Source organism: Panulirus ornatus, chromosome 10, assembly GCF_036320965.1.
Source record: "Panulirus ornatus isolate Po-2019 chromosome 10, ASM3632096v1, whole genome shotgun sequence".
NCBI classification, from domain to species: domain Eukaryota; kingdom Metazoa; phylum Arthropoda; class Malacostraca; order Decapoda; family Palinuridae; genus Panulirus; species Panulirus ornatus.
This window is the reverse complement of record NC_092233.1, coordinates 64,097,277-64,111,548: the sequence shown is the minus strand read 5'-3', so window position 1 is coordinate 64,111,548 and position 14,272 is coordinate 64,097,277. Positions and strand designations below refer to the sequence as shown.

At 41.1% G+C, this 14,272-nt stretch overlaps 1 protein-coding gene across 11 annotated transcripts in view; it reads left to right on the top strand.

The window, feature by feature from the left end:
• Window positions 1–14,272, top strand: part of LOC139751039 (uncharacterized) — a 442,294-nt gene that overhangs the window by 155,620 nt on the left and 272,402 nt on the right. For all 11 annotated transcript variants that reach the window (XM_071666163.1, XM_071666170.1, XM_071666169.1 and 8 more), the window contains exon 5: window positions 12,434–12,493. In XM_071666163.1, the coding sequence (XP_071522264.1) occupies window positions 12,434–12,493 (60 nt within the window). The remainder of the gene's footprint in view (window positions 1–12,433; window positions 12,494–14,272) is intronic.

The following is a 14,272-nucleotide window of genomic DNA, read 5'->3' as shown; positions in this document are numbered from 1 at the left end:
ACAAATACTTAGATTCTATGATGACAATGATGTACCTAAATTGATTTATGGCTGAAAAACCTTACACCAGTCAAAGAGTTTAGATGTAGACAACGTGTTGCTTGAATGGATTGGACAGCATCGAAGAGAAAACTTTCCACTTGATCATTCCATTATAATGGCCCCAAGCTAATTATTTTCACAATGAATTAAAAGAATTTAAAGTGGATCAATAAAGATTAAAGAAACCCTACTTTAGAATCCTTTAAATTTTTATCGCCTCAGTACAATTTCGTTCCACATTTTTCATTGTTTATTTTATATTTTATTGGGTTGTGTTCCAGAAAACTGGAAAATCCTGAAATCCGGATCACCTCTGATCTCAGGTTTTCCGGATAAGTGGTTTAGAGCAGAAGAGGGTGTAGTGAAATGGTTTGGTCACATGGAGAGAATGAGTGAGGAAAGATTGACAAAAAGGATATATGTGTCAGAGGTGGAGGGAACAAGAAGTGGGAGACCAAATTGGAGGTGGAAGGATGGAGTGAAAAAGATTTTGAGCGACAGGGCCTGAACATACAGGAGGGTGAAAGGCGTGCAAGGAATAGAGTGAATTTGAAGGATGTGGTATACCGGGGTTGACATGCTGTCAATGGATTGAAACAGGGCATGTGAAGCATCTGGGGTAAACCATGGAAAGTTCTGTGGGGCCTGTATGTGGAAAGGGAGCTGTGGTTTTGGTGCATTACACATGACAGCTAGAGATTGAGTGTGAGTGTAAGTGGCCTTTGTTGTCTTTTCCAAGCGCTACCTCACGTGCATGTGGGGGAGAGGGGTGTCATTTCATGTGTGGTGGGGTGGCAGCGGGAATGGATGAAGGCAGCACGTATGAATATATACACATGTATATATGTGTATGTCTGTGTAAGTATATGTATGTATACGTTGAAATGTATAGGTATATATTTGTGCGTGTGTGGGCGTTATGTATATGCATGTGTATGTGGGTGGGTTGGGCCATTCTTTCGTCTGTTTCCTTGCGCTGCCTTGCTAACCCCAGAGAAGCGACAAAGTATAAGAAAAAAAATGTGTATGTTGATTTGTATATATGTATGTAAATGTGCATGTACAGGTGTATATGTATATATATGTGTATATGAGTGGATTGGCCATTCTTCGTCCATTTCCTGGTGCTGCCTCGCTGACACAGGAAATAGCTATTAAGCATGATGAATTATTATATTATACTTAATTGTTGTTTCCACATCAGCGAGGTAGTGCAAGGAAACAGACAATGAATGGCCCAACCACCCCCCACATATGAGTATATATACATAAATGCCTATACACGCACGTATGCATACATATACATTTCATTGTATACATACACAGACATTTCCATATATACTATTTATTTATTTATTATACTTTGTCGCTGTCTCCTGCCTTAGCAAGATAGCACAAGGAAACAGACAAAAGAATGGCCCAACCCACTCACATACACATGTATATACATACATGTCCACACATGCACATATACATGCCTATACATTTCAATGTATATTTATTTTTCATTCATTTTGCTTTGTCGCTGTCTCCCGCGTTTGCGAGGTAGCGCAAGGAAACAGACAAAAGAAATGGCCAAACCCACCCCCATACACATGTATATACATACACGTCCACACACGCAAATGTACATACCTATACATCTCAATGTCGCATATATATACACACACAGACACATACATATATACCCATGCACACAATTCACACTGTCTGCCTTTATTCATTCCCATCGCCACCTCGCCACACATGGAATACCATCCCCCTCCCCCCCCTCATGTGTGCGAGGTAGCGCTAGGAAGAGACAACAAAGGCCCCATTCGTTCACACTCAGTCTCTAGCTGTCATGCAATAATGGCCGAAACCACAGCTCCCTTTCCACATCCAGGCCCCACACAACTTTCCATGGTTTACCCCAGACGCTTCACATGCCATGGTTCAATCTATTGACAGCACATCGACCTTGGTATACCACATCATTCCAATTCACCTTATTCCTTGCATTCCTTTCACCTTTCTGCATGTTCAGGCCCTGATCGTTCAAAATCTTTTTCACTCCATCTTTCCACCTCCAATTTGGTCTCCCACTTCTCCTCGTTCCCTCTATCTCTGACACGTGTCCTCTTTGTCAATCTTTCCTCACTCATTCTCTTCATGTGGCCAAACCATTTCAAAACACCCTCTTTTGCTATCTCAACCACACTCTTTTTATTACCACACATCTCTCTTACCCCTTCATTATTTACTCGATCAAACCACCTCACACCACATATTGTCCTCAGACATCTCATTTCCAACACATCCACCCTCCTTCACACAACCCTATCTATAGCCCACGCCTCACAACCATATAACTTTGTTGGAACCAATATTCCTTCAAACATACCCATTTTTGCCTTCCGAGATAATGTACTCACCTTCCACACATTTTCCAACGCTCCCAGAACCTTCACCCCCTCCCCCACCCTATGACACTTCTGCCTCCATGGTTCCATCCACTGCCAAATCCACTCCCAGATATCTAAAGCTCTTCACTTCCTCCAGTTTTTCTCCATTCAAAGTTATTATTTATTTATTTATTGTACTTTGTCGCTGTCTCCCGCGTAAGTGAGGTAGCGCAAGGAAACAGACGAAAAAATGGCCCAGCCCACCCACATGCACATGTATATACATACACATCCACACACGCACATATACATACCTATACATCTTAACGTATACATATATATACACACACAGACATATACATATATATACATGTACATAATTCATCCTGTCTGCCTTTATTCATTCCCCTCGCCACCCCGACACACATGAAATGACAACCCCATCCCTCCGCATGTGCGTGAGGTAGCACTAGGAAAAGACAACAAAGGCCACATTCGTTCACTTTCAGTTTCTAGCTGTCATGTATAATGCACCGAAACCACAGCTCCCTTTCCACATCTTGGCCCCACAAAACTTTCCATGGTTTACCCCAGATGCTTCACATTCCCTGGTTCAATCCATTGACAACTCATCGACCCTGGTATACCACATCGTTCCAATTCACTCTATTCCTTGCACGCCTTTCACCCTCGTGCATGTTCAGGCCCCAATCACTCAAAATCTTTTTCACTCCATCTTACCACCTCCAATTTGGTCTCCCACTTCTCCTCGTTCCCTCCACCTCTGACACATATATCCTCTTGGTCAATCTTTCCTCACTCATTCTCTCCATGTGACCAAACCATTTCAAAACACCCTCTTCTGCTCTCTCAACCACATTCTTTTTATTACCATACATCTCTCTTACCCTTTCATTACTTACTCGATCAAACCACCTCACACCACATATTGTCCTCATACATCTCATTTCCAGCACATCCACCCTCCTCTGCACAACTGTATCTATAGCCCATGCCTCACAACCATATAACATTGTTGGAACCACTCTTCCTTCAAACATAACCATTTTTGCTTTCCAAGATAACGTTCTTGACTTCCACCCATTTTTCAACGCTCCCAGAACTTTTTACCCCCTCCCCCACCGTATGATTCACTTCCGCTTCCATGGTTCCATCTGCTGCCAAATCCACTCCCAGATATCTAAAACACTTAACTTCCTCCAGTTTTTCTCCATTCAAACTTACCTCCCAATTGACTTGTCCCTCATCCCTACTGTATCTAATAACCTTGCTCTTATTTACATTTACTTTCAGCTTTCTTCTTTCAGACACTTTACCAAACTCAGTCACCAGTTTCTGCTGTTTCTCACCCGAATCAGCCACCAGCATTGTATCGTCAGCGAACAACAACTGACTCACTTCCCAAGCTCTCTCATCCCCAACAGGCTGCATACTTGCCCCTCTTTCAAAAACTCTTGCATTCACCTCTCTAACAACCCCATCCATAAACAAATTAAACAACCTTGGAGACATCACGCACCCCTGCCGCAAACCAAACATTCGCTGAGAACCAATCACTTTCCTCTCTTCCTACCCAACACATGCCTTACATCCTCAATAAAAACTTTTTACTGCTTCTAACAACTTGCCTCCCACACCATATACTCTTAGTACCTTCCACAGAGCATCTCTATCAACTATATCATATGCCTTCTCCAGATCTATAAATGCTACATACAAATCCATTTGCTTTTCTAAGTATTTCTCACATACATTCCTCAAAGCAAACACCCGATCCACACATCCTCTACCACTTCTGAAACCACACTGCTCTTCCCCAATCTGATGCTCTGTACATGCCTTCACCCTCTCAAATCAATCCCCTTCCATATAATTTCCTAGGAATACTAAACAAACTTATACCTCTGTAATTTGAGCACTCACTCTTATCCCCTTTGCCTTCCTACACTGGCACTATGCATGCATTCCGCCAATCCTCAGGCACTTCACCATGAGCCATACATACATCAGATATTCTCACTAACCAGTCAACAACACAGTCACCCCCTTTTTTGATAACTTCCACTGCAATATCATCCAAACCCGCCACCCTGCCGGCTTTCATCTTCTGCAAAGCTTTCACTACCTCTTCTCTGTTTACCAAATCATTCTCCCTAACCCTTTCACCTCACGCACCACCTCGACCCAAACACCCTGTATCTGCCACTTTATCATCTAACACATTCAGCAAATCTTCAAAATACTCACTCCATCTCACATCACCACTGTTATTACCTCCCCATTACCCCCCTTCACTGATGTTCCCATTTGTTCTATTATCTTATGCACTTTATTTACCTCCTTCCAAAACATCTTTTTATCCTCCCTAAAATTTAATGACACTCTCTCACCCCAACTCTCATTTGCCCTCTTTTTCACCTCTTGCACCTTTCTCTTGAATTTCTGCCTCTTTCTTTTATACATCTTTCAGTCATTTGCACTATTTTCCTGCAAAAATCATCCAATTGCCTCTCTTCTCTTTCGCTAATAACCTTACTTCTTCATCTCACCCCTCACTACCCTTTCTAATCTGCCCACCTCCCACACTTCTCATGCCACAAGCATCTTTTGCGCAAGCCATCACTGCTTCCCTAAATATATCTCATTCTTCCCCCACTCCCCATACATCTTTGCTCTCACCTTTATCCATTCTGCACTCAGTCTCTCCTTGTACTTCCTCACACAAGTCTCCTTCCCAAGCTCACTTACTCTCACCACTCTCTTCAACCCAACATTCACTCTTCTTTTCTGAAAACCTCTAAAGATTTTCACCTTCACCTCCACAAGATAATGATTAGACATCCCTCCAGTAGCACGTCTCAACACATTAACATCCAAAAGTCTCTCTTTCACGCTCCCATCAAATTAACACATAATCCAATAACGCTCTCTGGCCATCTCTCCTACTTACATATGTATACTTATGTATATCTCTTTTTAAACCAGGTATTCCCAATCACTAGTTAGTGTATATCTCTTTTTAAACCAGGTATTCCCAATCACTAGTTCGTGTATATCTCTTTAAACCAGGTATTCCCAATCACTAGTTCGTTTTCAGCACACAAATGTCCAAGCTCTTCACCATTTCCATTTACAACACTGAACACTTCATGTACACCAATTATTCCCTGAACTACCACATTACTCACCTTTGCATTCAAATCACCCATCACTATAACCCAGTCTCATGCATCAAAACTGCTAACACACTCACTCAGCTATTCCCAAAACATTTGCCTCTCATGATCTTTCTTCTCATGCCCAGGTGCATAGGAACCAATAATCACCCATCTTTCTCCAGCCACTTTCAGTTTTACCTATATCAATCTCAAGTTTACTTTCTTACCCTCTATCACATACTCCCACAACTCCTGTTTCAGGAGTAGTGCTACTCCTTCCCTTGCTCTTGTCCCCACATCAACCCCTAACTTTACTCCCAAAACATTTCCAAACCACTCTTCCCCTTTACCCTTGAGCTTCATTTCACTCATAGCCAAAACATCCAGGTTTCTTTCCTCAAACATTCTACCTATCTCTCCTTTTTGCTTCTCTTGGTTACATCCACACACATTTAGACCCCCCAATCTGAGCCTTCGAGGAGGATGAGCACTCCCCGCGTGACTCCTTCTTCTGTTTCCCTTTTTAGAAAGTTAAAATACAAGGAGGGGAGGGTCTCCAGCCCCCCACTCCCGTCCCCTTTAGCTGCCTTTTATAACACATGGGGAATGCGTGGAAAGTATTCTTTCTCTCCTATCCCCAGGGATATTCTTACTTGCTGCCTTCATCCATTCCCATCACCACCCCACCACACAGAAAATAGCACTCCCCTCTCCCCTCCAGTGAGTTAGCGCCAGGAAAAGACTAAAAGGCCACATTCGTTCACACTCTGTCTCTATCTGTCGTGGGGAGAGAGGAATCGTCATGGGGGCCTAAGACCACTTTTAGACTACCCAAGATTATGGGAGGAAGAGTAAGTCTGATATAAAATAAGCCAATATTACTGGGGATATTTCAGACATATTCTATTGAGCATCAGCTACCATTTTTGCTGATTTAGAAACCCACAGTACAATTCTTCTTAAACTAGCCATAAGCCGGAAACTAATTGAAATAGGTCAGAGCACTGGTGGACAAAGCAGTATTTCATGGCATAGTGAGGCAGACAGAAAGAGTGAAAGTAAAAGGAAAAGAAAGATTAATACTACTTGTTGGCAACTTTTAGACTATCAGTGAATCTTTGATTGATGTTTACTTTGAAATATTTTGATAGATTTTAAGAATTGGCACTGAACCACCCATCCAAATATTTAGTGGAGCACAGCAAGGATAGCAGCACTGCATGAACCAGGCAAACAAGTTTCCTGAAGCTGAGTAGGTAGAATGGACTTGGCCAGGATAATCATATATGTATAAGCCCTAAGGTAGTGTTTCCTGCTACATTCAAGGGAAATTTAAACAACATGAGAGTGGATGGGAGGATTAATAAGCTTTATGGGACAGCAGAGGAAGACTGATTTTGATTCCGAGGGGTTCCTAGAGGAGACTGATGATACCAAGGGTGTCCTGGGGTACCAGTAAATTTATAACATGTGCACATTAGGGATGATGTGGGAGTAAATAAACTTCTCTAAGTATACCACTTGGAAGATAGGGTAAAGAAGCTGGAGGACATTGATAGCAATTATAAAAAATCTTAGAAGGTACTAGAGGGGGATCTAAAGTACATACTGAAGAAGCTGGAGGTCTGTCCTATGGACAGTAAGAAACTTTGAAAGAGAAATAGAGGTAGACAAGCAGAAGTGTGGTGAAGTATAACAATAAAACTACAAAATTGGTGTGTGTGTTCATTAAGGGTACACAAGTAGAAAATGGAAAACAAAAACTCTGACAGGATTTTATAATGAAAAACGACTGATCAGTGGAAGAAGTTAAAACAACATTACTAGAAATCTTGAAATGGATGGACAAAATGAAATGTTGTGGAAGGCCACTTAGGAGACAGTAGATGCAGAGACAGGTCCATTAAGGAAGCATACAGTAGATTAGATGAAAGAGTTTATTGAGCAAATATTGTCTACAACACTTGCGCTGCAATGAAGATACAAATTTTGGATAAGAGAAGGACATTGCAATCCTGCAGGAGATAACAGAAAGATAGGTCTCTGTAGAATAGGGAAGGTATGCAGAGGTAGGTACAACATTTGTAAGTCAGTTTTGGACTTGAGGAAGATCACCTACGAGGAGAAAAGAGTAACCAGAGAAGGACAGAAAGTCAAGGAAGTATTTTACGCAATGACAATTAAAGTTAGGAGAATGAGGAAGTGAAGACTATAACACCATGAGAAGGCTTCTTCGGGTAACATTTGACATGGTGATGTGTAACCATGAGGTACTTGAACATGCATATAAACTTACCAGAAAGTAGGAATGCAAAAGAGCATTTCTCACGAGTGACAGGTCTAGGGAAGTGAGAGAGATAGCCAAGGAGAACTAGTTAAAGGCAAAAATTAAGAGGAGTTTGATCAGATGAGAGGGAGGAACACCCCCCACCTTTAGTCTAAGAAGGCCAGAGCTACCTATTAAATGGAGCTACCCCTGTCATACAAGCATACAAGATTGGTTATGCATGATCTACTCATCCTAAAACCTTGTCTCTCATTTAGAATGTTTGTCCTTGCAAGTAGTCATTTATTTGCCTTTTGGGTATCTTATCCTATGATTTACATACTTTAAGGTGGTAAGATTGGCTTGTAGTTCAGTGTTTTTTTTTTTATCCCCTGTCTTAAATGTAGGCACATTTACCTTCTTCCATGTCTTTGGAACTACACCTTCCAATAATGACATATTGGACAACTTTTCGAGTGGCCTAGCAAGTGCCACCACACAGGCATTCAGCACATGCATAAGGGGAACTTCATCAGGATTGTTTTGATAGTCTGATTATCTCATTTCTTTTGATTAGTATATATCCTAAGGCTTTCATCCTTCCTCCTCTGTTAATGTTGATGCATTACTGTCCTTCACAGTGAAAACTCTTTCGAACTTATTCTTCTCTCCATCATTTTTAAGAATTCTTCTATCCAAGTTCCTTAGTCTGAATAGTTCATCTTTCACTGAAGGTTTTGTTCTTTTGAGGGTTTGTTCTTTATGAACTTGTGTAATAGTTTTGGATTGTTGTTTGCCTTTTTCCACAGTGGTATTTCTAGAATCCCCTTGCTTCTCCCTCTTTATGTTACAATACTTATTCTTTGCCCTCTGCTACCCTTCATATATTGGTTGGCTGCAGTGTCTTTGATATCTCCTCCATATTACATTCCCAACCTATATTGGTTTATGACATTTATTCAACCATATCACACTCAGTTTTGATCTTCCTCCCGGTTGGCCATCAGAGTTACCCATGCTTTAGCCCTTTCATTGTAGATTTCACTACTGTAATGCTAGTCAGTACTTTTTTTTGTTGATAGAACTACCTTTTTGAATCCGTACTCTCAAAGAACTTGGTCCCTCCATGTAGGTGCCATGACTACTTCCTCTTTGATCCTTCTTTTGCATCCTTTACCTCCATATATGCAAAAGTAAACGCTACATGATATCCTCTCCAGTAGGAGCACCACCCTTCATGTTTTTTCCATGCTGTAGTGTTGAAAGACAGACATCAAGTATTGATAGCATATCATCTCCATTAGTTCCCATTTGTCCTGGTACATGTTGATATAGGAAGTTCTCTTGTATACTCTCAATTCCCACATTCACCCAGTCTAGTTCTTCTTAGTTTCATTGGGTTTCATTCCCGAGAAATACTCTTTCAAACTCGTCTTTGAAGGCAAGTTTATATCCTTATGTAAATACCTCATGGCTTCACTTCTTATCATATGTTCCCTAATTATCCTTCCCCTGTTGTCTTGTCTGTATTTCCCTTTCTCCAAACTTCTTTAATTTCTCAGCTTGCTTCTATTACTTCCATTGTCTTTAGTAATTATTGGACCTTTTACCCTTTTCTGGGTAAACTTTCCTTCTTGTTTGGCAGACGATCTTTGTAAAGCCCAAAGACCATTAATAACTTATCCCTAGTTACCTCCCTCTGCATGACTTCCCTTATCTGAATAGTGGAACTTATGGTCAGGGAGGTAACCAGGCATAAGTCATTGTTTTGAGTCTGTGTGGGGAGAGAGCTGGGGTATCTATGCAATATATGTTCGGTTTTCCATTATTTCACCTATTATATAATTTTTCCAGATTTCACTGCTTAATACGGTAATAGGACAATAAAAAGTTGTATACCTTGTATTTAATGTATGTATGACTCATGGTGAGGTGCCTGAGGATTGGCGGAATGCGTGCATAGTGCCATTGTACAAAGGCAAAGGGGATAAGAGTGAGTGCTCAAATTTCAGAGGTATAAGTTTGTTGAGTATTCCTGGTAAATTATATGGAAGGGTATTGATTGAGAGGGTGAAGGCATGTACAGAACATCAGATTGGGGAAGAGCAGTGTGGTTTCAGAAGTGGTAAAGGATGTGTGGATCAGGTGTTTGCTTTGAAGAATGTATGTGAGAAATACTTAGAAAAGTAAATGGATTTGTATGTAGCATTTATGGATCTGGAGAAGGCATAAGATAGAGTTGATAGAGATGCTCTGTGGAAGGTATTAAGAATATATGGTGTGGGAGGCAAGTTGTTAGAAGCAGTGAAAAGTTTTTATCGAGGATGTAAGGCATGTGTACATATAGGAAGAGAGGAAAGTGATTGGTTCTCAGTGAATGTAGGTTTGCGGCAGGGGTGTGTGAGGTCTCCATGGTTGTTTAATTTGTTTATGGATGGGGTTGTTAGGGAGGTGAATGCAAGAGTTTTGGAAAGAGGGGCAAGTATGAAGTCTGTTGGGGATGAGAGAGCTTGGGAAGTGAGTCAGTTGTTGTTCGCTGATGATACAGCGCTGGTGGCTGATTCATGTGAGAAACTGCAGAAGCTGGTGACTGAGTTTGGTAAAGTGTGTGAAAGAAGAAAGTTAAGAGTAGATGTGAATAAGAGCAAGGTAATTAGGTACAGTAGGGTTGAGGGTCAAGTCAATTGGGAGGTAAGTTTGAATGGAGAAAAACTGGAGGAAGTAAAGTGTTTTAGATATCTGGGAGTGGATCTGGCAGCGGATGGAACCGCGGAAGTGGATCATAGGGTGGAGGAGGGGGCGAAAATCCTGGGAGCCTTGAAGAATGTGTGGAAGTTGAGAACATTATCTCGGAAAGCAAAAATGGGTATGTTTGAAGGAATAGTGGTTCCAACAATTTCGTATGGTTGCGAGGCGTGGGCTATGGATAGAGTTGTGCGCAGGAGGATGGATGTGCTGGAAATGAGATGTTTGAGGACAGTGTGTGGTGCGAGGTGGCTTGATCGAGTAAGTAACGTAAGGGTAAGAGAGATGTGTGGAAATAAAAAGAGCGTGGTTGAGAGAGCAGAAGAGGGTGTTTTGAAATGGTTTGGGCACATGGAGAGAATGAGTGAGGTAAGATTGACCAAGAGGATATATGTGTCGGAGGTGGAGGGAATGAGGAGAAGTGGGAGACCAAAGTGGAGGTGGAAAGATGGAGTGAAAAAGATTTTGTGTGATCGGGGCCTGAACATGCAGGAGGGTGAAAGGAGGGCAAGGAATAGAGTGAATTGGATCAATGTGGTATACCGGGGTTGACATGCTGTCAGTGGATTGAATCAGGGCATGTGAAGCGTCTGGGGTAAACCATGGAAAGCTGTGTAGGTATGTATATTTGCGTGTGTGGACGTGTATGTATATACATGTGTATGAGGGTGGGTTGGGCCATTTCTTTCGTCTGTTTCCTTGCGATACCTCGCAAACGCGGGAGACAGCAGAAAAAAAAAAAAAAATCTTGTATTTATTATTCATTTTATTTTGCTTTGTTGCTGTCTCCCGCATTTGTGAGGTAGTGCAAGGAAACAGATGAAAGAAATGGCCCAACCCACCCCCATACACATGTATATACATACACGTCCACACACGAAAATATACATACCCATGGATACTCAATGTACACATATATATACACACACAGACATATACATATATACACATGCACACAATTCACACAGTCTGCCTTTATTCATTCCCATTGCCACCTCACCACACATGGAATAACATCTCCCTTCCCCCTCATGTGTGCGAGGTAGCGCTAGGAAAAGACAACAAAGGCCCCATTCGTTCACACTCAGTCTCTAGCTGTCATGCAATAATGCCCGAATCCACAGCTCCCTTTCCACATCCAGGCCCCACAGAACTTTCCATGGTTTACCCCAGACGCTTCACATGCCCTGATTCAATCCATTGACAGCACGTCGACCCTTGTATCTTAACAATATACCAATATTATGGTGGAAATGCAACATATATCCTCAATTACATGTTAAGCTTGGATTGTGATCAAAATGTACCATTGTGTGCTCTTGGGCCCTTTGTTGCTTGATACTCAGTATCTAAAACCTCTTTTAGGTTGTTTTTTTATTCATAATGTAGTAGTTGAAAAACAATAATAGAAGATTATGTAGAAGTTAGAAATACAATTTGTGCTTTGGCAGATCCTGCTGTGTGTGTGTGTGTGTGTGTGTGTGTGTATTTCGGGTGGACCAAGTGGCTACATGCCTGATATAGTGTCGAACAAAGAACTGCTAAATATGTATGGTGCTGACCAAATTAATGGTAGATATGTATAGCACTGACTGAAACAATGGTAGATAAGTTTGGTTCTTACCAAAACAATGGTAGATATGCATGTTGCTGATCAAAGTGATCCTTTGTCACAGTATCACTAGCATTGAAATCAAGTAGATTATCACATAAAAAGTGAGTAAACAGGTTTAAGCACAATGTTTTATTTTTATATCACCATCGATTTTCCATAATAGACCCACCAGATTTTACAGTACCTGTATTATATCTTTCAGGGTTATATGCGGGTCCAGGAACGTCAGGGTCTTTAGGTCAGCAACATGAATCTTCTCAAGGTAAGTTATGAAAATTGCTTTTTCTCTTTATGCCATCACAAATTTATAGGAACTTTTGAACAGATTCTTTGTTAATCAGTGGATCTTTTTTTTTTTTTTGCTGTACTTCAGTCTTTGAACACTTCAAGCAACTACTGAGAATGACGTTACAGCAGCAATATGTATTGTAAAGTTGAATTCTGGTATTGTGCCTTTCAAGGCTGAGGGTGTTTGTGCGATACTCATCACTGTATCATCATGTCTCCTTTGCATACCTTTCGGAACCTGCTTTTACATGTATGATTCCAATTTTAGTGATTATTTTAAATTTTTCATGTAAGCACCTGAAAGGGAAAAGGCTGAGCATGTGGAAATTCATGTTCAGGGATTTTTTCTATAATTTTGCAATATTAAAATTAACACAAGAAGAGAGTAATTTTCATTTGCATCTTTATCTCACAACAGTAATTTCATACTTCTAACCAATATTCAGATGATACATCACAGTACTTGAATCACAAAACATGTTTGGATTTATATGTCACAGGTGGAGGGCACAAGAAGTGGGAGACCAAATTGGAGGTGGAAGGAAGGAGTGAAAAAGATTTTGAGTGATCGGGGCCTTAACATACAGGAGTGTGAGAGGTGTGCAAGGAATGTATATATATGTGTGTGTGTGTGTGTGTATAAGTGGATGCGTCGTTCTTTGCCTGTTTTCTGGCACCACCTTGCTGACACATGCCTTACATCCTCGATAAAAACTTTTCACTGCTTCTAACAACTTGCCTCCCACACCATATATTCTTAATATCTTCTACAGAGCATCTCTATCAACTCTATCATATGCCTTCTCCAGATCCATAAATACTACATACAAATCCATTTGCTTTTCTAAGTATTTCTCACATACATTCTTCAGAGCAAACACCTGATCCACACATCCTCTACCACTTCTGAAACCACACTGCTCTTCCCCAATCTGATGCTCTGTACATGCCTTCACCCTCTCAATCAATACCCTCCCATATAATTTGCCAGGAATACTCAACAAACTTATACCTCTGTAATTTGAGCACTCACTCTTATCCCCTTTGCCTTTGTACAATGGCACTATGCACGCATTCCGCCAATCCTCAGGCACCTCACCATGAGTCACATACATTAGATAACCTTACCAACCAGTCAACAATACAGTCACCCCCTTTTTTAATAAATTCCATTGCAATACCATCCAAACCTGCTGCCTTGCTGGCTTTCATCTTCCGCAAAGCTTTTACTACCTCTTCTCTGTTTACCAAATCATTTTCCCTAACCCTCGCACTTTGCACACCACCTCGACCAAAACACCCTATATCTGCCACTCTATCATCAAACACATTCAACAAACCTTCAAAATACTCACTCCATCTCCTTCTCATATCACCACTACTTGTTATCACCTCCCCATTTGCGCCCTTCACTGAAGTTCCCATTTGTTCCCTTGTCTTACACACTTTATTTACCTCCTTCCAGAACATCTTTTTATTCTCCCAAAAATTTAATTTTGTTTATGGATGGGGTTGTTAGGGAGGTGAATGCAAGAGTTTTGGAAAGAGGGGCAAGTATGAAGTCTGTTGGGGATGAGAGAGCTTGGGAAGTGAGTCAGTTGTTGTTCGCTGATGATACAGCGCTGGTGGCTGATTCATGTGAGAAACTGCAGAAGCTGGTGACTGAGTTTGGTAAAGTGTGTGAAAGAAGAAAGTTAAGAGTAAATGTGAATAAGAGCAAGGTTATTAGGTACAGTAGGGTTGAGGGTCAAGT